A 20,834-nucleotide genomic window follows, 5' to 3' on the forward strand; every position below is an offset into this window, starting at 1 on the left:
CCAATGTCTTCAAGAAAAGCTTAGCCTCTTCGACTTCTTTGGAGAAAAACAAACCTATGCTCTCAATTTAAAATTGATGAGTGTTAAACATTTTTTTATATCAACATACAAGGCTTATGAAAGCTGAAAATCTATTCTAAAAATTCTGCTTGGTGAACTACAATATGCCTATAAATATCATATGCAGTCTTAGTGACTTGCCTATGATCGAGTTGTGGACATCTAAATAAACAACAGGACATTTGTATCCCACAGTATTAGGCAGTTCCTGCAGAGATTATGGGTAGTAGTTAATTAAAATTGCATGAATATTTATTTATTTATTTATTTGGTTGGTTTCATTCTTCTTCGTATCCAATAAGATAAAATTGCATGGCTTTGAACAGCTGTTAAGCATGTATATCCCCTGGGATTATATTGGTACTTCTTGCTTCAGTCCCATTACTGACTGAAAAATATCCAAAGTAGAGATTCTAGATCCTAGTAGAGTAGTAGGTTCTTATGTGACACTTTGATCATCTAGATGGATGCACTAGGCTGGCATAGGAGCTAAAACTACAAAAACGTAGGGGCAAAGTAGAGCACTGTTCCTGCATGGGATTCCATCAGAGTAGCACTGAACCTTACCAGGCATATGCTTACCTACCCATATTCATTCACAGGTTTGGAGCTTTAACCCAACTTTTTATTAAAGAAAAATGTTATTTCTGGCAGGTAATATTTATACACACACACACACACACACACACACATATATATATAAATAAAACCTATTTTCTGACAATATCTTTTTCTGAGAAGTGTCATTTGTTCATTGTTAGGTTTATTTCAATACATCTTTTACCATGAGATTGTTTTCTTGTATCAACATAAATATTTTGGTTAAGATGTTTGTATGCTCTTGGAAGCCAATACTTTGCAGATACATATATTTGTTACGTGTTTTGGTTTGTTTCAGGTAATATCAAAATTATCAAACAAGTCTACGCTATCTCAGGTATGTTGCTCACATTTTAAATCTGCAAAGCTTGACTTAGAAACATGCACACAGTTACGGCCAGATCAAAGTTGGAAAAACTCCGAGTGACTTCATTGGTTTCAGAATGAGTCTTTAAATAGCATCCTGCAGATAGTTGTGCCACTGTCCATTTTATGATTGATTATGATCTTTTCTTCCAGGTGCTGAGCTAGGATATCATACTATAGCATGCACATTTTAAATACATTGTTCCGCAAGCCAAAGTCTTGAATATGGATAATACTCATTCTCTGTAGAGTATAGGCTACATGACAGCCAGGTCCTGTGTAATTTGATCTTTATATCAGCCTTCAGATGACTATTATGGTTGACAAAAAAAGCTGTTATTATATTTTAATATAGACAAGTCTTTTGATGTTTTAAATTTGTACCTTTTCATACCTCTCAGACTGAAAGTGTTTAATTCACTATTTACCAATGGATACTAAAAGAAAAACTTTCACTCGATGGAAGTGAGTATTACACAGCAAATTAAACCTTTGCTGTAAAATATTTAGGTAGATACTGATAGGAGCTTAGAACATTTAGATAAATTCCCCAAGCCTGCATTTTTTAATTGTCTTGGGTCCAACACCAAGCATCCACAGAGCAATTTTTTATTTTATTTTTTTTATAAAGGTAGCTATGCTTTTTGTTGACTCAGTTCTGAAGCTGACGTTGTCACACTACTCATGCATTAATGTGATTTTGTATAAACTGAGAAATTTGCCTACTGTCCCAGCAGATGTTTCAGTCATAATGACTAAGGATGCAGAGGATATCTGGGCTTCAACTGAACTGTTATAAATGCTATTTACACATTCCAAATGGCTCCATACAAAAATGTGGAATGGAATTATCAGCCTCAGTTCTTTCCCTTGGTACACCAGGAGTCTGACAGTAACATTCAGAAGAAAGTACACCTCAGTAAAGCAAGATTAATCTACTCAAGTATATATGTGCCACATGGCTTGTAAGACCTAGTCATGTGATCTTTCTTGGTACTAAGACATACTGCATTGAGTTCACTGTCTATGGCACTAGAGAGCCTTGCTAATGCATTTATCTTTTTCACGTACATACATATCGCCATAGTTGAAGAGAGAAGCATTCCTGCAACATCAGATTCTGAATTTGACCTTAGTACTTTTATCTGCTTATTTAGACGGAGCTCAAGGGAAACGGAAATATAAAGAAAAGACTCCCTTCGATTGTAGAAGATGAAGAAGATGATGATGAAGGAGAAGAAGAGAGCATCACCCTTTCACCAATCCATACAAGAAGCACAACTTGCTCTCAACAGAAGAAGGCTGGAAGCAATAAAAACCACCTGGGGAGGAACTTGAAGCAGTTGGCCTCAGGAACAGTGCCCTTCCATTCACCCATTCGTGCTTGCAGTTCAAACCCCTCAAGAACCAAACATGAAACTGAGCTCCATTACTATTCCAAAAGGAAGGAGAAAAACCTTAAGTTACACCTTTCAGCACTGAATGCTGGTGGCCCACCAGACCTGAGTCCAAGGTAATAGTTAGGAATGGTTATTTTCTTCCATATCACATAACTTCTATTAGAAATATAATGACTGTAACAATTAAAAAAAAAGTCAAAAAAAAACCCCTTTGATATTCAATATGTTAATACTTTTTCAGTATGTCCATATTCTGTTCATCCCACAGAGAAGGAATAGTCCTCTCATTGTAGAAACTATTGAACACTTTAGGACTTCTTTGCAAGATAAAGAATTTCTGTGAGCAAAAATGGAAAGTACTGAGCAATTATAAAAATGACTATTTGAATAGTCTGGTTTTATAGTATCATTTTGTCCATTTATAATAATCTTTATTCCCACAGTAACACTGTGAAGCATACTCAGTCCATCAGAGATATAGTAATTTAGCAAGCAAGTTGATGATAAGGCGGCACAGCTGTGCAAATACAAAAATTACTGGAGTAGAGAACTATAATGGGAAACTATTGCCTAGCAATTTTAGAAAATATTTAGAGTTTTTTACAGTAGGTAAAGAAAACCTGACAATACAAGTTATGTGCAAATTAAACATGGATTTGAGAAAATCTGATTTGCCATGAATTCTGACATAAAGTCATATAATGCTTTTTGTGGTATTAAGCGTATAATTTAAAAAAAATACTTATATGTTATTTGTAAGGTGATTTATTTTTTCTTAGTTCTGAATTCTTGCAATATAATCATTAATTGTTAAAAATCAAGAGTTTTAGGCTCTTTTCATTACCAAAATCAAAATCACTTTTCCGACATATGAGGAAAAACAGGAGGTGATTATTCAGTTCAAGTTTCGGTTTCTATAAGTTTAAGTATTTCACATGTTCAAGAACTTCCTTTATTCATGACAGGCAGAATGGTATTTTCACCAACTTTCCTTTGTAGACATGAAAGAACCATAGCTTGACCAATATTTATTTATTTTTAAGACACCTGTCCATACAGATGCAATAAAAAAAGTTATACATTTAAGAGTATATAACAATCTTTTCCCCTCATCATATATTTGATGAATATAATAACATTTCAAATAGGAGAAGTATACAAACTGATTTCCCTGTATTTGCCAATACAAGGAAAAATAATATATGAAAAAATAGCTTCTACAGGAGCAAAACTGAAATGCATAACAGATATTTTCTCATTTCTTCTTTGGCTCTCATGTGAGTCTGGTTCAGGTCAGCTATCACAGACAGTTATTTGCATAACAAATGGTAATTTTGGGGAAAGACACCTTTATTATTTTCTGCTGAACTGCAATTTTGCTCCTTGTTGTTCTGAACATATGCATCCAGACATTGGCACTCAAGGCTGTAAGAGCAAATGTGAAACAAGTGTTGTTACATGTGTTATTATTTATTATTTCAATTTACAATTTATAACTCCAGAATAATCCTAATAGGCTAGAAAATTGTCCCATGATGTATGTGGTTTGCAGACTTTTTCAGCTAAAAGACTTTCATATTATTTCCCCAAATTTGTTTATATTATTAGAACATTGAAACTGACTGGTTAAAAGCACTTTAAAGAGAGCTTCAAATATTTTTTAGCAAATATGAAAGAGAAAATAAGATCTTTTAATTAAGATCCTCACTTTTATTTGTTGTTGTACAGTGGTGTAAGGGTGTAAGATACTGTTTTGATCTGAAATGTCCAGTCAATGTAGTGGGGAGGTTAGTAACCTCACTTTTTCAAAAGAAAATGTACTTTGTCTTAAACTTTTTCTATGCATGTTCCCTAGAGCAAGCCAACAAGAATTTCTCAGTCACTTCAGGTTTGTTTCTTTGACGGTATAATGAAGGCAGTAGACAAAACATACAGAGACTGGTTAAAACGTTGAAATAGTCCTGGACAGAAGAAATAGAAGTCAGCATCATAACTTCCAGGATACAGTCTTAATCTTCCCAACCCCTTTTTGCATTCTGCATCTGAAGTAGAGCATCAAAAGGAAGAAAGCCTAGAATGCCTGGAAGGAAGAATTTATGCATTTGAATCTCCTCAAATCCATATTGACAACAGTACTCTGGCCCTGACCAACTAGATAGAAGAGGTCACATATTAGTCTTTTCTGACTTTTTGGTTTCTAGGAGTTGAGATATCTGTCTTCAGGAGAAAATTCAGGACTGTAATAGCTAATTCTCAAAGGGGAGAGAGTTTTGAGCCCATGTGTTTTCTATTCACTAGATTGTTACTCCACATTCCAGTTGCTTGTTTATGAATAAGCATCTTTCTCACTACATTTTTACTGAGGCCTGTCTTGAAGCACTCCAGAACTAGCTATTTTTGCTAATATATTTTCCTTTAAGTCTGTATCATTAAACACTTTAAAGAATACAGCAGCTACAAATTCCAAGTCACGCCTGTTTAGTTTTTCCCGTGTGCTTTGAAGGCAGTTGAAATGTTAGCATTTGATATAATTAGAAATCTCTACAAAAGGTATATTAGTGTTTAAAGTTTACTCTTTGAAGCAGTGAGGCCAGATGACATTAAATAGGTTTTATAGCAAATTCCAAAGTAATCATTCAGGTTTTCAGCTGCAGGTAACAGTATAGTCCAGAATAGCCAAGGCACCACATTTGAGCCTCATCTTTTCCCAGAGGCTGATTAAGATTAGAGTGCAATTTAATAAAATTCAGCTGGCATCATGAACACTAAAGCATGACACAAAGCCCTAAGCCCATGTGAAGAAACAGAAGGACAAGGATATATATATATATAAAAATATATATATTAGAATATATGTATAGTATGTATACAGAACTATTCAATTTACATAGGTCTTTCATCTGTGATGTATTGAATCTGTGATGTATTTGATTTGTATTTATCATACCTTCGGCTGTGTTTTACAGAGATGTCATAAATATTGTTCAGGCTTAGGCTCTGTCTAATTAAGCCTAATATAAGAGTGTGTTACATGCTAGGAGATTTAGACTTGATGAGAGCATAGAGAATCATCTTTAGTCTGTGTTGAAGAAGATTACGGATTACTGTATATATGGAAATTGAACTATATTCAATAAAAGCTTTGTTAGGACCTGTTATATATACTGCAAAAGTCACAACTATTTTGAAATTTCAATTAGTAATATTTGACCTCACATTCCTTCTTCTAATAGAAAAGGTAATCTATAGTGACTCACAAGATGTTGTAAGTGTAAAGCAATATTTTTTAGATTTCTCTAAGTTTAATATCATGTAAATTTCACTATTGCTTTAAGATGTGCCTTTTATGAGTAATTTTCACAATATATCTATGAATGTGATGTCTATGAAACGGTTTAGGAAGCTGTTCCCTTAACTCTGTTTTTTCTTAAAGAATTGTTGATGGGATTGAAGATGGAAACCACAATGAGGAGAGCCAAACCTTTGACTTCAGCTGTGATCAGCTCGGGCAGGACTCCAGGGTATCTCCAACAATTGGAGGTGAATGTTGCTTGGGAAATCACTCTTCAGAGAAAAGAGTTTTCATAACTGCTTTTTGTACCCCTTTGTTTCTTTGATTATCAGAAGGAAAAGTCCTTACAAGCAGCATAAATTGATCTAACATGTACCTGTACTTTCAGTACTATTTCAGTACCACACTGAACAATGTGGAAAAATACAACAGGGTCCCTAAGGACAGTTGTTTTCCTACTAACAGTCACCATAAAACAGCTTGCAAGAAGTAATATGTTTTCATGAATTATATTTTTACTATCGTAGGATCAGCCAGGAGCCTCATGCTCTGAAATTTTTGGACATGGAAGGTACTAAACACATGGACAAAATCTGATAACAAAACATTTTAATAACAATTTTTTAAAAACATCAAAAAATGCAATATGCAAACTTGTCTAAATTTTTGTTAAAAGGATACTTACAGAGGCAAAGGAGTGTGGAAGTACTTAGTGTTTCAGAAGTAGGCATAGTGAAACCTTGAATAGCAAAGGGTTTTAGGCAGCCTTATATGACTTACACTCTGAAAAGTTTGATAATATAGCATCACAAGGAATGCAACAGGTCAGCAAGAAAAAAAAAAAAAAAAAAAAAAGAGGAACTGTGGGGACACCAGTGGACTAATGCTGAAGTGACAAAACTAGTGCTGCTCAGATTGTTTCCAACATTTTCCTTCTGTAAGTAAATGTTCTTCACGTACTTGAGTAAACACTCTTCATGTAGTTATACGCTTTTTGCATGGAGGCCACAAGGACATTTTTTGTCCCTCTTGAAGCCAAACAAAAAACCAATAGTAGCTTACTTCTATCTATAATCTCTAGACTATTAACATGTCATACCATTGGCACCAGGGTTGTCAATTTCAGTCCTTTCAGATTGAAGAGATCACTTTCCTAATTCACACTTTTCTTACACATTATAAAGTGAACATTAAATACAAGATTTTATTTTCATTTGATCCGAGTGCAAACTGGGTTTTAATTTAAAGCAATATACAAGTACAAGATTACCATTGGTGACTATAGTCACCAATGGTGAGAAGTTACTGTAAGAAGTTACTAAAAGAAGTTACTATACTTCTCTCATTTTACATGCATTTAAATTATTTTTCAGAGGCTGAAATTGGTGCTGCAGTGCTTGTTATCAAAGTAGAAGAGACCAAACAACAGATCAGCAGGCTTAATAATGAGGTAATGGGCTTCTGTGGAAGTTGGAGCTTATTAACAATAATTCAAGAAATGCTGAAGAAAACTAAGCAAATGTGGGAATATGATAAATGTGCAATATAGGAGTTTGAAAAATTGGATGGGGTTCCTAAATTTAGGGCAGCTAAATTTTAGCTCTTCCAGTGGTTAATTTTCCAAATTAAAGATCTATAAAGGTTTGTGTCACATGCTGGAGCTAAAATCAAAGTGAGGTTTAGTATAGCTAGATTTTGAATTTTCTTGGGATTTCTTCTCTTCTACATGTGCTTTTGTTTCTCTCTTTCCTCTCAGTCTTTCCTCAAGCACCTTATTCCAGCTTTTCTTTTTGGGGAGTAACGCTATGCTTTTGGAGAATTTCCTTGAAAGAAATGAAATCCAGTCATTTTCAAATCACTTTACCTGAATCTAGATAGAAATAGACAGAAGTACTTCCATTCATGCTCAAGAATGGACCTGTAGGAGGAATATAGGGCCAGTATTGCTCAGTTGTGCTTTCTATTCATCCCTCCAAAGAGTTTCAAACATAATCTACTATAAATCTGACACTAAAGAGATGTTCTCTGTCTAAACTCTTTATTTCCAGCCACTGCAATACTTCAGTTAACAAGACAAAAGCTTCAGACTTTAACTGCACAGTTGTATTGCAAGACTAAAATCTGTTCACAATATACTCTGTCTTTCAATATATAAAGATATTAGAGACAATTTCTTAAGAGCCCACTAGAGGAAACATTTAAATATATACTTTTTAAAGTCAAACCATACAGCTTTGTTTCTTTTTCCTAATCTTTTTTGTTACCAGAAATATCAAATTTTATTTTATTTTCCTTTCCGTCTTGTGTAGGCTTAATCTAATTATTCTTTATTTCCATATATGAAGTATTGGGCTTGTAAACATCTTTTATCCTGGGTCAAGTTAACTTGGTAAGATAATTTACATGTACTGAGCTAAGAGTACAGGCACAGCTAGTTAGTTACGATGCATACATCAACTTGGTTGTACGTCAAACTGTTGAGTTCAGAACAAAGCGCCATGCCCTATTCACTGCAGATTTTTTACAAAGCTTGATCAAAGAACTTAAAGAGCATAAGGAGTGATTCTAAACTGGTATGGATTTAGATGTCACAGGTAACATCCTGGGGGCAAATCCCATAGAGACAGACAGTTATCCTCCAAGTCATCCCATAGATCAAAATATACATTGAAAAACTGCATCACTAGAAGACTGCTTAATTGCGTATTCTACATGGATATATATTCATGTACTCAAACATGCCCCACATAGAGTGCACCTGAACTGACAGTACTGAGTGACTTGACCCTTACCCAAATAAGCCCACAAGTAGCTTTGCTGGAATATACTAGTTGTTCTTTTTTTTTTTTTTTGTGTTGTGTTGTTGTTGTTTCAACAGAAAGTATTGAACAGCACCTGTAGACCCTATGCTTCTTTTTTTTTTTTCCATCAGTTGGTGGTGATCATTAATGGAAGAATATGACCAATGTAGCAGCAGACTCTTTGCAGTAGTCAAAATACAGGCAGAGTTTGAAATTGAGCTTCTTTGTAAAATACACAGACTCCTTCTAAAAAGGAAAATATTGAAAAAGCAGGTCACAAGTAGCCAACAGCAGCAAACATTGTCATTAATACATTTTCCAGTGGAAATCAGAAGTCAATCAACAAATGCAAAAATTCCTGCTTTCATGAAGGGCAATTGTATTAAAACAGTTCACTAGCTAGCTTAAAAACATTTCAGCTGTTTGTTGGGAGAACAAAAAATGTATCTTCCCATTCAGACTTTCAAGACAGTCTCTTGTTAGCAGAGCTGCCCCACAAACAAATCTATAAAAGAAGGCAAACCCAGCTCCACATCCATTGGAACCATGGCAACATTTTAGGTGTATAATATTCACTACATAATGCAAGAGAAAATTCTTTTACCTAAGAATGGGGCTAACAGAAGACTGAGACTTGATTTCACTTCTCGGAGTTTGTTACATATTATCTTTAGGACCAACACATACAAATTTCCTTGAAGAAGGACAGGCACCAAAATCAGCTGCTCGGTGTTGAGAGAGAGACTTCCACATGCTCCAAATTCCTATTCTGTAGCTCCACAGATTAGCTGCCTAGCCATTTACATAGCTTCTTCACTCCCTAACCTAACCTCACTTCTCATTTTGAGCCTGATTGAGAACTAAGCTGATAAAAAGGACTTTCTATCTGGTTCAGCACTGTAAAGTGAACTGGAATAGGACTACTAGACTTCCCTATTACAAATTCCCTAATAGAAAACTCCTACTTGCCTGTGGAAACTGTTCCACTTAGTCTAAATAAACATTGAATAAAAAAGACACAACTTCAATCATAGTTCAATATGTGGCAGGTGAGAGAGTTTAGGTTCAGATTCTTGCTCCTGTAGAAATTCAGTTGTTTAAGCAACAGTTTCAAAATTCTGTGACTGAACACACAACAGAATGGTACACTTTCTTACTTGGAGAAAGCTCGATTCAAAAACCTACTCCAGATTATGCAGATTGAGAGTTTAGGAATAAGTCTTCTGCTGGACAAGCATGCATCCTTCCTTTGTGGAGATGTGTACACCCAACCTGGTCTTTCCAATGCATTTCTCTGCAAAGTCTATGTGTATCTAAACACTCGCCATTTCCCTGATACAATCATATTTAAACATGGAATTAAACTAAAGAACCCAGGAGTAAAAATAGGAAAATTAAATATTTTCAGATTTACAGTTGGCCATAAATCTAGACTGGGGCACCTGTGGACCACTATCTCATTATCTGTGTCCTACTACACATTTAGTTCTCTATCATTTGAGTGCAACTGTATGGAAGGAGCATGGAAATATTTCCACTTTAAATCTTTAAATTAATATTAAAAAGAAAGAAAAAGAAAAGAAAGAAAAGAAAGAAAGGAAGGAAGGAAGGGAAGAAGGAAGGGAGGAAGGGAGGGAGGGAGGGAGGGAGGAAGGAAGGAAGGAAGGAAGGAAATACAAATCTGAATTATTTGAAACACAGAGAAGCTAAAAATAAGAAAATACCCAAATTTTAGTCTTATTTTTTCTCTCATGACTTGCTGTGGACACATGTGCATGTTCTCTATTCAAATATACAAAGACATTTTTTCATACTTGGACATACAAGATACAGCTAGCACAATTCATACAGACAAACTCAGATGTCACGTCCCCTGTTCTTCCTATCCAACTCATCTCTTGTTCAGTCTCTTACAGCTGCATTAGTTAAAGCAGCGCTAAGTATTATGGTCAGAAGCAGATCTACACCACTGTGGTTAGCAGGCCAACAGACCACAGCTTGCCCAGTCAGCCCAGAGTACAGAGCACGCAAACATGGCTTTGCATTTGGCCATGTAGAGATGCTGTCAGATGTCCAACATTATTCAGAAACCTGGATTTGTATGTATAAACAAGACATACAAAGAATGAGGCTAGGTTGACCCCTTGCTTAAAGGAGGCATTTGGGGACTGATTTCAAATTTTACTACATCAGTAGATTCCACAATTACAGTACTATATCGGTATAATGAGCAGAGTATTCACATTACTCCCATTCAACTGAAAAACAAATAAACACAAGGAAATATAAATTGGGTCAGGTTTTATACTAGAAAATTGCCTTCTATGTAGCTGCATTTTGGAATACTTAGTGGAAATTCAGCTATTTTTAATTTTAGTTTTTTTAGTTGCAAGTGCTTAAAATATGCTAAGTGTTTGACACTTATTCAGATCAGTGAAAATGTATTCATATGTATATTTCACTTTCATCTAACAAAAGGGACAATCCTGACTAAATGATTATTTTCCAGATCACCTAGAGAAATTTTATAAATAGAATATTATAAAATGTATGTTGCATCCAGTTTCTAAAAATCAAACTCGTTTTCTTCTCTGGAAGGGCAGGAAAAAAAAGCATATACATTTGCAAAACATCCTTCAATAAAGACAGATGTGGCAAAAAGTGAACTAATGACATTTACTGATGATGAAAACTAATTATGATCAATCTACCCATTTTTTATTTTAACTATGTCCATTTATCACAAAAGACAATATATAAAGCCTAGAATTATTTGTGTTAAGAACTAAAAGCTTTCTAAATCACAAACACATATTAAACATGCTTTTTGGTCTGTTGATATTTGTTCAGGTATTTTTTCCTTTAATCATAGATATTCATATTTCTTAAGAACTACTACATTGCTGTTTTCTATACCTCTTGCTTTGACGAGTGTAAAGTACTCTTTCTTTTTTTCTTTTAGTTTTAGCTTAAAAGCTGTAGACAAATGATGGTAACAAAAATGGCTGATTCTTTAAAGCTTGGGGGAGAGGAGTATTTTTTTTTTATTTTTTATTAAAAAAAAAAAAAGCAGGACATAAGGTATCCATAAAGTATCTATAGGGCATAAGGTTTATATGTTGTAGTATCTCTTTTGCATTTTTCCTTACTGGAAATGCACCTGAGACATCAACAGTGAAAGCAAAGAGGTATAAAAATTAACTGGGGGCCAGAAGCTGATCTGAACAACAATAACAAAAATATTACTACTATGATAGGAGATAACCATTACACTGTTAACTCTAATAGGCATTTCAAAACCTTCCTGTATCAAAAAGATCTATTTTCCTAACATCTAAATATAAACCTCTGTTGACATATGAGATTATCATTTTCCAGAAGATATAAGAAAAAGCTGACTGCTGTTCTCTGTCTAAAACCAATTTACACTGGAAACATATTGTTCCAGCCAAATGGAAACATGGAACAATGGAAAGTCCTTCAGACTTTCTTTGCTCGTCACATTTTCTAAGATTCCTTATTAGTAGAATTTTCATTTGAATTGTCTTTGGTTAGATTTTTTAAGGCTCTTACAAAGTGTGTGATCCTAAACTGCACCAGCCTAAGTAGTTCCCAATAAAGATAGCCCCCTGGCCTGTGTTGAATAATAATAATAAAAAAAAGCTGATGATATATTCTGGGAGCATGATTAAAGCATGCAGCGTGTGATTCAATGAAACTCCACAGACCCTTTTCTGTAATATTCTGCATGGGCAGAATATTTATACTCACGGTTCTGACATTTTCTTTTCAGCTGTGATGTTTAACATTTACTTCTGTTGAATTTCACATTACTAATATTTAACAGTGAATGTGCACTCCATTTAGCCATTAAAAATAAATATAAAATAAAAACAGGTTGGGATAGACAGCTAAAAAGACTATCTTGAAATGTCCTAAAAGGACAACAATATGTTTATTGATCATAAACCATTCTGGTCATGCATGAATCTAACTTACAGTGATTGTATGCTGGTCGTATCTTCTTAGCTGGTCTAGCAGAATGTCATGATTACATTCTTCAATATAACTTCTGAGTAATCTTCTGATGAGGTATATATTACATTACAATTAGAGAGAATTAGATCATTTTACCTGTTTCACTATGTGCTATTCTTGAGAAATGTATGGTTGTCCTCTTTTGGCTTATAGAAATTGCTTAGCATGTTTTCCTGATAACATATGTAACATCTCAGTTGTTCTTTCAAAAGTAGACATTAACTGCTTCTCTTCTCTCAGTCAAATGGGATTTCCGTGATCCTCCATTTGCTTTCAAAGTAACTAGTTGAACAGAATTTGCTCTTGATAGTTTCTGAAGTTCTTGAAGCAGTAATTTCCAAAGCTAGTTTTCTTTGTGCACCCATCATGACGACACAGTACTGATTCTATGCCATCCACATCCAACAACAAAGAGCCATGAATTATTCAAAGTGCAGTCTGGGACCCCTTTTCTAGACTGAATTTTATAGGAGTGCTGTTGACTTGAATAAGCTTAAATTATCAAGTCTTTTATACTTTCCTGTTTTGTCCTCAAGTTATTTAATACTAATATCAACAGTCTTAGTGTCCCAATTTACTCAGACAGACTGGTTACCCCAGAACTACAAGAGACCTGTCTAGCAAGTAGGCAGAGAAACCAGCAAATTTTTTGTACTTCTACATGATAAGGCAAATTTCAAAAGCTTCCAGATTTATTTCACTGAAACTGACTCTTCATATCATCGCACAATTCCCATATATTTAATCTGAACTAAGACTAGATGCATTGCATTGTTTTTCTTCTGCAACTAACTTAATTCCTAAAGTGCCATTAGGTCAGAAATGTCTGTCACCGTTGCTATTATGGTGACTTAGAAGCTGATGGATGATCAGTGAAAATTCTGCCTCAGTTCCATTCTCATCTCACTCATTCAACAATGCACTTACTGGAAAACAGGCTATCACCAGCCAGTTAATTTGGGCCTCAAAGGCAACTCATTCTGACTGAATGTCTCATCAACTTTATGAAGCACTAGAATAAAAGAATCAATGAAATACTAAACAGAATAGCAAAGCTGCATCGACAGTGCAAGCAGCCAGCTTTTCCGCATTGCCAAAATGCAACTTTGATTTCTCAAGAAGCAAGTTTTCTTCTTCACGTCTTTGAATTGAGTGTTCAGAAAGAGTCATGGCAGGAAGACATCTGGGTGAAGTTTGAATTGCAAAGATGAATAAACCACAGAAATTAAAAATAGCAATGTATTCTACTAGGCTTCTAATCGGAAAATGAAAGCTTATTCCAGACCACTCCAGGAACATTGATGAGAGAGAGGAATTTTGGTAGAAAATGTAAACCAAACTTTTTTTTAAATCAAAAAATTACATGATGGTATATAGAATGAAAACAAAGAAATCCATTTAACAAATATTATTTAAACTAAGTAAAAATAATCATCATCTTACATTATATAGAACTTTTCATCACTTATGGAAAGGCTTAAATACAGTCACCTTGAGTCCTACTTAACTACATGGAACAAAGTATCCAATCAAAGTACACAACTGTTTAATACTGGTAGTAAAGGAAATTACTCTTTCTACTGAAACTGTCAAAGTAATTTGGAAATGCAAAATACAACTACTAAAACTTACATTGGTTAAAACATCAGAAAACATTGTTATTAAAGTTCATATGAAAGAAGGAGAAAGAAGGAGAAGGAAGAGAAGAAGGAGGAGGAGGTGGAGGAGTAGGAGAAGAATGGGAGAGGAGAAGGACAGGGGAGGAAGAGAGAGAGAGAAGAAAGAAAGAAAGAAAGACAAAACAAAAGAGACTGTTCTTTTAAAATATGTTTTGAAAGATACAGTTTCTTCATAACAAAGTCTGCTAAAAAGATACCAGTGAATCGCTTTTGACCAGCCTGAGAAGCCCCTGTTGATAATTTAAGCTCAAGCTATAAAAATCACAGTTTCTATATCAGGAAACATTTCAGTATCTTTTTCAAGTCCTAGAAACTCTTAAGGCAGCATTTCAAGTATATTGGGGATCTCACAGATTAATTTAAAGCTCTATGCCTAGCACAGGGGGAACCGTTTGTAGAGCTAGCTCTATTGCCTAGCAATAATAACTAAATGCCTGAAAAAATAGCCTTACCAGCACACAAGGAATTAGCCTTTTGTTCAGGAGGAATCTGTATTGTCTCAGATTTTTGTTTCATAGACTTAAAATTTCTTTTGCTTTTAATCCCTGTTCTTTTTCATTTCCTGAAGCACTGTGAAATTGTTAACATAACTGATGTAATGGTTACCTTCCAAAGCAAGCCATTCTATGATTATTGGAAGTTTAATCCAGTAAGATTAACAGTTTTTAAAATACAGAAAATGTTTTAAACGATACAGAATATGACGTACTTGCTTTGTCTATGTGCCTAGCACTATTTGTTTAAATAGACTGTACTAAACGGTGGTCAATTTCTAATGAAGTTTGGTATAGAACCTTTGGGCATTACATTGTTGTACTACTGGAAATTATTAAAGAATACATCAAAAGCCAGTTCATAAGGTAAGCACATACAACTGTGCAAGAGCAAGTTTATAAGAAGACATCACTCTAAGAGCTATTTTGATATATCAAAAATAGTATCTGAGCACTAGAACAAGTTATAACTAACACAAATTCATAAATGCTACAAGTACTGAAACAGATTTTTTTGTGTATTGTCTCAATGAACTGGGAAAAGAAACGTTCAAGGATAACTAAATTTTTTTAAAGTCTTTCTGTAATCAGAAATGGAATAGAAAAAAAAAGAAAAAGAAAAAAAAAAAGACTAAACCAAACAAGATATTTTAAAGTTAAAGATATTTTCATACAGCATTCATAATTTGGGGAAGATGAATAGCAGTCTTCCTATGTTCAGTACTGCAGAAATCTCAGAACATGTCTCCTTCCAGTCTGACAGTACCAAGAATCTTCTCTGGCTCCACAGGAATCTTGTTCACAAATTACTTTCCTAGCATATTATAATCCCTCACATGAACTGAAGTTGAAATGAACTTGCAAGCATTCAAAGCCTAATCTCATCTGGCAGAAGGAGATTTCATGGTTATTTTCTACCTACTATATAACTTAATGATTAAGTAATGAGACAGAGAGAAAGAGAGATGTAGAGAGGCAGAGGGATTCTGTAACATGACACATAAAAACCTGCTACCCCTAAGCATCTTTACTCCAGGGGCAGTGCACCTGTAACAATAAACAGCTGTTAAACAATATAATGGGTTTGAATTCTAAGCTCAGAGAAATGAATGGATGTATAGAAGCTGTATGAGAGATTCCTACTTTCCTTCTAAATTAGGTTTTCTTTATAATTCTTGTGTTTGCAGTAAATACCAGTGGAAGATCATAATGCAGCCATGCCCTGCCTAAAATGTCTTTTCAGTAAAATTTTTTTTTGAAACGTGTTCTCGGGAAAATGAAAATTTTATTTATGATTACATGAAAACTAATTTGTGTAGGACACCTAATTGGTACTGTCTTCTCTTCAGGGCAAAGAAAGGCCAGCTGAATTAGACTTTTTTGAATTTTCACAAGTGGTTTAGCTTTCTGAAGATAAATGTGCAGTCATGCTTTGTTTTCAACATCTTATTTTCACTAGCATCACTATAAGAAATTCTAGTTTAACAGTAAAAAAGTGGTTTCACCTAAAATAATTATCTATCATGGAAACAAAGTTCATTTCTGTCTCTCAATAGGCCTCCTTCTCTTTAATAAAATTAATTAGCTGATTTTGACTTCTTACATTTTTTTTCCTTACGAAGGAAATTTGAAAATACAAACACATTTGAAGTGATCAGTTAAGCTTTTCATGTCCCAAAATGCCCTTATATTGTCCTAAAATGTCCTTATATTGTCTTAAAGAATGTCCCCAGTAGAGTTCAGATCTCTGTTTACTTTATAACATAAATTCAAAACATGTGAACTTGATCCCAGCTCAAAATAGCGGTTTTGGGGAGATTAAAGCCTTCATGTAATTCATGTAATAAGTTGTGTGCTAACAGTTGTTTCAGCATTAGGGAAAAAAAATTAATAGAAAATACAATTCTTTCTTCCGCACGCACACAACGAAGTAATGTATGCTGCAGATCTCTCTCTCTCCCTCTGTTTTATATGCTCTATTTTTCAAGCAGAAACATAGCTATATTGAAGCAAGCTGTTTCATAGACTTTTTTACTGTTTAAATATTTAGCGGTAACAACTTGCTTTTAAAAATTCCAGTTTCAGTTTTAAAGTCAGTATGAAAATCACCAAATACTTTAGTTTGTTTGTTTATTTTTAATACTTGTCCACCAGACTTTCATGTAACTACTACTTATCTCTGGCAAATTCAGGTATGGGTCTCTTATTTTACTATGAAGATGGCAGCATATTTCACAAATATTTGTAAATGACTTTTCAGAAAACCTAATATTTATATCATTTGTCAGTGTAAAATTACCGTCTCTAAAAGGTTGATGCATTAAAATATTTAAAGATTCATCAAGAAGCAAATATCATTGCCACTGGAAATCATCTTGGGTCTAACTTGAAGCCATTATTTATAGACAGACTGACATTTAAAATCTGGTGAATTCAGCCTATAATATTCCTGTATATGTTTTTGAGTTGTTTAACTATTTCAGTATGCTGCAGATAGTGTAGCACGTAGCTGTGGAAAGGCAGATGGATTGACTATTAAATTAGGGTGTATATGTGTATTAGAGTTTATCTCCTTAAAATAAAGATACTATACTACACATCAAACCTGATGATGTTAGAAGGAAAATAAGATAAAATGTATTTCAGGCGTGATTGTAAAATGTATATTGCATAATTTAATATTGAGTTATTTTCCCCTGATGTAACAGGTGACAACCTTAACTCAAGAAGTCTCACAGTTAAGTAAGGATATGAAGAATGTGATGTACCTTCTTGAGAACCTGCTCACATCCCAGAAGCCACCAGGGTTCTGCACAATGCATGGCATATCTCGGAGTCCGACTCTGGAAAGCCTGCAGGCTCGAATGGCTTGGACTCCACGTCAACCTTGCACACACATGCAAGCCGGGAACATTACTTGCACCAAAGCACAACCCTGCCACAGTAACACGTTATGTGACATTTGGAATACAGACCTATCCTCTGTAGGCAGCAGCCCCCAAAGAACTGAACCCAACCTTCAAAATTCTACGGACAGTGAATTTTACTATACACCGGGCCTTCACAATTCACCCTCCCAGTATCAGGTAATTCAGAAAGATAACTCGCAATTTTTAAGATGCACCTCTCCCCATTCAGACACTACCTTGACCCCTCTTCAGTCTATTTCAGCAACTCTTTCTTCTTCAGTATGCTCTTCATCAGAGACATCATTACACCTCGTGCTGCCCAGCAGGTCTGAGGAAGGTAGCTTTAGCCAAGGAGCAATCAGCTCATTAAGCCTGGAGAATTTGCCAGGATCATGGGACCTTGAACGAACAGCTGGAGTAGTTTCTGCACAGACCTCAGATTTTGCGTTAGACATTGTGACAAGCACAAGGGATATTAAAGATAAAGATAACCAAGCCATAGATGTATAACAAGAAAGACTAAAGTGGTACTCAAAACATGTTCTGCAGCTGCCAGTTTTAAATGTAGAGAGTATCGCATGACTGCTTTGTTTGACCTTTTCTCTGGTGATCAAGGATACTTACAAAGGTGAAAATTCAGTTTTATAGAAAGTAAGAAAAGGTATTGCTGGTTCATACTATAGGAAGAATATTCTAGATTCTAGAAGCATGATGAAAAGCATTTTGTATACAGATATAGCTTTCTGGTCTGTTTGACAGACTGTTGTGATAGTCCAAAGACCCTGAGGGTCAGAGCAGCTGGAAGTCTAGGACAAAAGAACTGTCATGGGCAGCATTTATTCATCGAAGCAAAGGTTTTCACTGAGCGTCTGACTGTTGTTCCCAAACAATATCCATGGCACCGTTTGCTTCAGGTGATCGTGGGTCCTGCTGGTCTGTTTGTCAGTTCTGTGAAGGCAAAGGGACAATTATCGCTGCATGTCATCTAGACAATCAACCAAACAGAGCTGGTAGAGAATGGTTAGTTGTTGCACGTTATTTGTCATGTAAATTAAACCTCTTAATTTATCAAAAAATACTATTTTTATATACTTGGTATGAAATACGTACTTACAAATTATTTAAAATATTTATAATGAGAGTAAGAGTTTGTTTTCATTTTGGTAAAAGCTTGCAGTTTTAACAAGAAATGCACTACCATCATGTATTAGATCAAAAATACTATTTATTGTTAAAATTATGTAGTTTACAAATTGATTCTCTTTTATGTGCATGCAATTTGTAATGAATGTATTCATGCTGGTGGAATACAAATAAATTAAGGTATTATTTTATTTAAAAAAAATAAAACATCTGGAATGTTGTGTCCTATGCTAAGTCATCCATCAATAGTTTAACTGTGACATGTTATACCGATAACATTCAGTATCCTCAGATTGTCTTATTATTGCAGTATTAAGTATTAAGACTAAGTCAATGTTTTATTATGCAGCCCTGTTTGGGGATTTTATATTTGGAGAAGAAAACTAAGAGGGATGAAAACTATTGAGTAAATTGCAAGAGGAATATTAAAGGAGAAAAATAGGAATGGTTTAGTCAGAGGTAAAAGAAAAAAGGTTGAAATAATTATTTGATGATTTTTATTTATATACTTAAGAAACTAGTTTTGACCTTTAGACAAAAACAAACAAACAACAACAACAACAACAACAACAGGTTTGGTAAATTATTTAGTCCAGAACATGATTTAATGCCCAAAGAAAATTTGAAGTTTTTTAATTATTATTATTATGTATTTAATGTATTAGAAACCTACACTGTTACAGTGTAAACAGAGCAACTGCTTTTCATTGGGATTTTGATTTACATATTTAAAGATGAACAGTATGCATCGTATTTGCATGTTCTTCAGCACGCTTTCTAAAAATCATGTTCGCAACTCATAACAAATGTTTTAAAATAAAGAAGTAAACTAAATTGCATTTAATAATTAATGGAAACTGGTGATTGTAATCTTTTAAGCTTTTAAAACTTTTGCAGAGCACAGACTTAACTTCCTTCTGACTTTTTTTCTGAAAGCTTCAAAGACTAAGTTCATTGTTAACATTGAGATGGCACAGGAGCACAAATCCCAGCTAATACACTGCCTGACTTGCGTCCTTTCACATTCTTTTTCCCCTCTGGTACAAATCAAGGACAGTGTCATCTTTCATTTTGAGCTGCCTGAATTTTGTCAGTGTCTACGCATCAACATGACTGTTTATATATATGGTTTCTTATTGTTCCTCTATTCCAGTTTTTAATTAGATTGCAGTTACACAGAGAGTTGCTGATTGATTATCCCAGAAATTAAAAAATTAATAACAAATACTAGTAAATACAGGTATGCAGTATTTCTGCAAACACACATTATTCTGTTCTTCCACGGAGTCTTAAAGGAATGGGAACATCTTGGCCCACCTTTAGCAATCTTCTGCCATCACCCCCACTGTCATGCAGGACAAGAGGATGGGTCTAGAGGGACAGAAGTCAGGAGCTGCGCTACATGGGGCAGCAGGGATGACATCCAGGCAGAGAAGCCAGGAGCTGGGTGGCAACATGGCAGAGCCTTCTGCCCTCAGACTTCTGCCTTAATGAATTACACAAGCTAAGCTAGGCTCACCATTTTCCAGCTGTTGACTGGAAGTGCACAAATATACTATTTGTCTACCATGCTCTGTTTTTAAGATAATTTAATAATTCCCTTCATATGTATATGTATTGTTTATATACATAAATTGGGAGTGGTGTTTGCTTTCTTATTTCATAAGCAATACATAAATTCTTTATAAGTATAAATGCTAGTGGAGTGAAATTAAGTTTGGGTGTTTTGTTCTGGAGTGTCTACACCAGTTTTATTTAAAGTTTAAAAACAACAGTGAGGAAAAAAAAAAAAGAAAGAAAAAGAAAGAAAAAGAAAAAGAAAAAGAAAAAGAAAAAGAAAAAGAAAAAGAAGAAGAAGAAGAAGAAGAAGAAGGAGAAGAAGAAGAAGAAGAAGAAGAAAAAACACTGCATAAATAGCTGTAGCTTTACCACTGTACATTTTTTTCCAGAAAAAAGAAAATGTACATGCAGTAATTGAGAAGTAATAGCACAAGGAGACCTGTCCTAAGCAGTTCCTTGTTTCTGCAAGTGTCAAATATATCCTGAAAAGGC

The 20,834-nt window shown here is 34.6% G+C and overlaps 1 protein-coding gene across 1 annotated transcript in view; it reads left to right on the forward strand.

The window, feature by feature from the left end:
* KCNH8 (potassium voltage-gated channel subfamily H member 8) overlaps positions 1-18,149 on the forward strand; it is a 185,284-nt gene extending 167,135 nt beyond the window's left edge. The window contains exons 12-16 of the mRNA XM_035556484.1: positions 959-997; positions 2,184-2,539; positions 5,860-5,966; positions 7,092-7,168; positions 17,439-18,149. Of these exons, the coding sequence (XP_035412377.1) occupies positions 959-997; positions 2,184-2,539; positions 5,860-5,966; positions 7,092-7,168; positions 17,439-18,149 (1,290 nt within the window). The remainder of the gene's footprint in view (positions 1-958; positions 998-2,183; positions 2,540-5,859; positions 5,967-7,091; positions 7,169-17,438) is intronic.
* The last annotated feature ends 2,685 nt before the right edge of the window (positions 18,150-20,834 follow it).

The sequence above is a fragment of the Cygnus atratus genome, chromosome 2, assembly GCF_013377495.2.
Source record: "Cygnus atratus isolate AKBS03 ecotype Queensland, Australia chromosome 2, CAtr_DNAZoo_HiC_assembly, whole genome shotgun sequence".
Taxonomy (NCBI): Eukaryota; Metazoa; Chordata; class Aves; order Anseriformes; family Anatidae; genus Cygnus; species Cygnus atratus.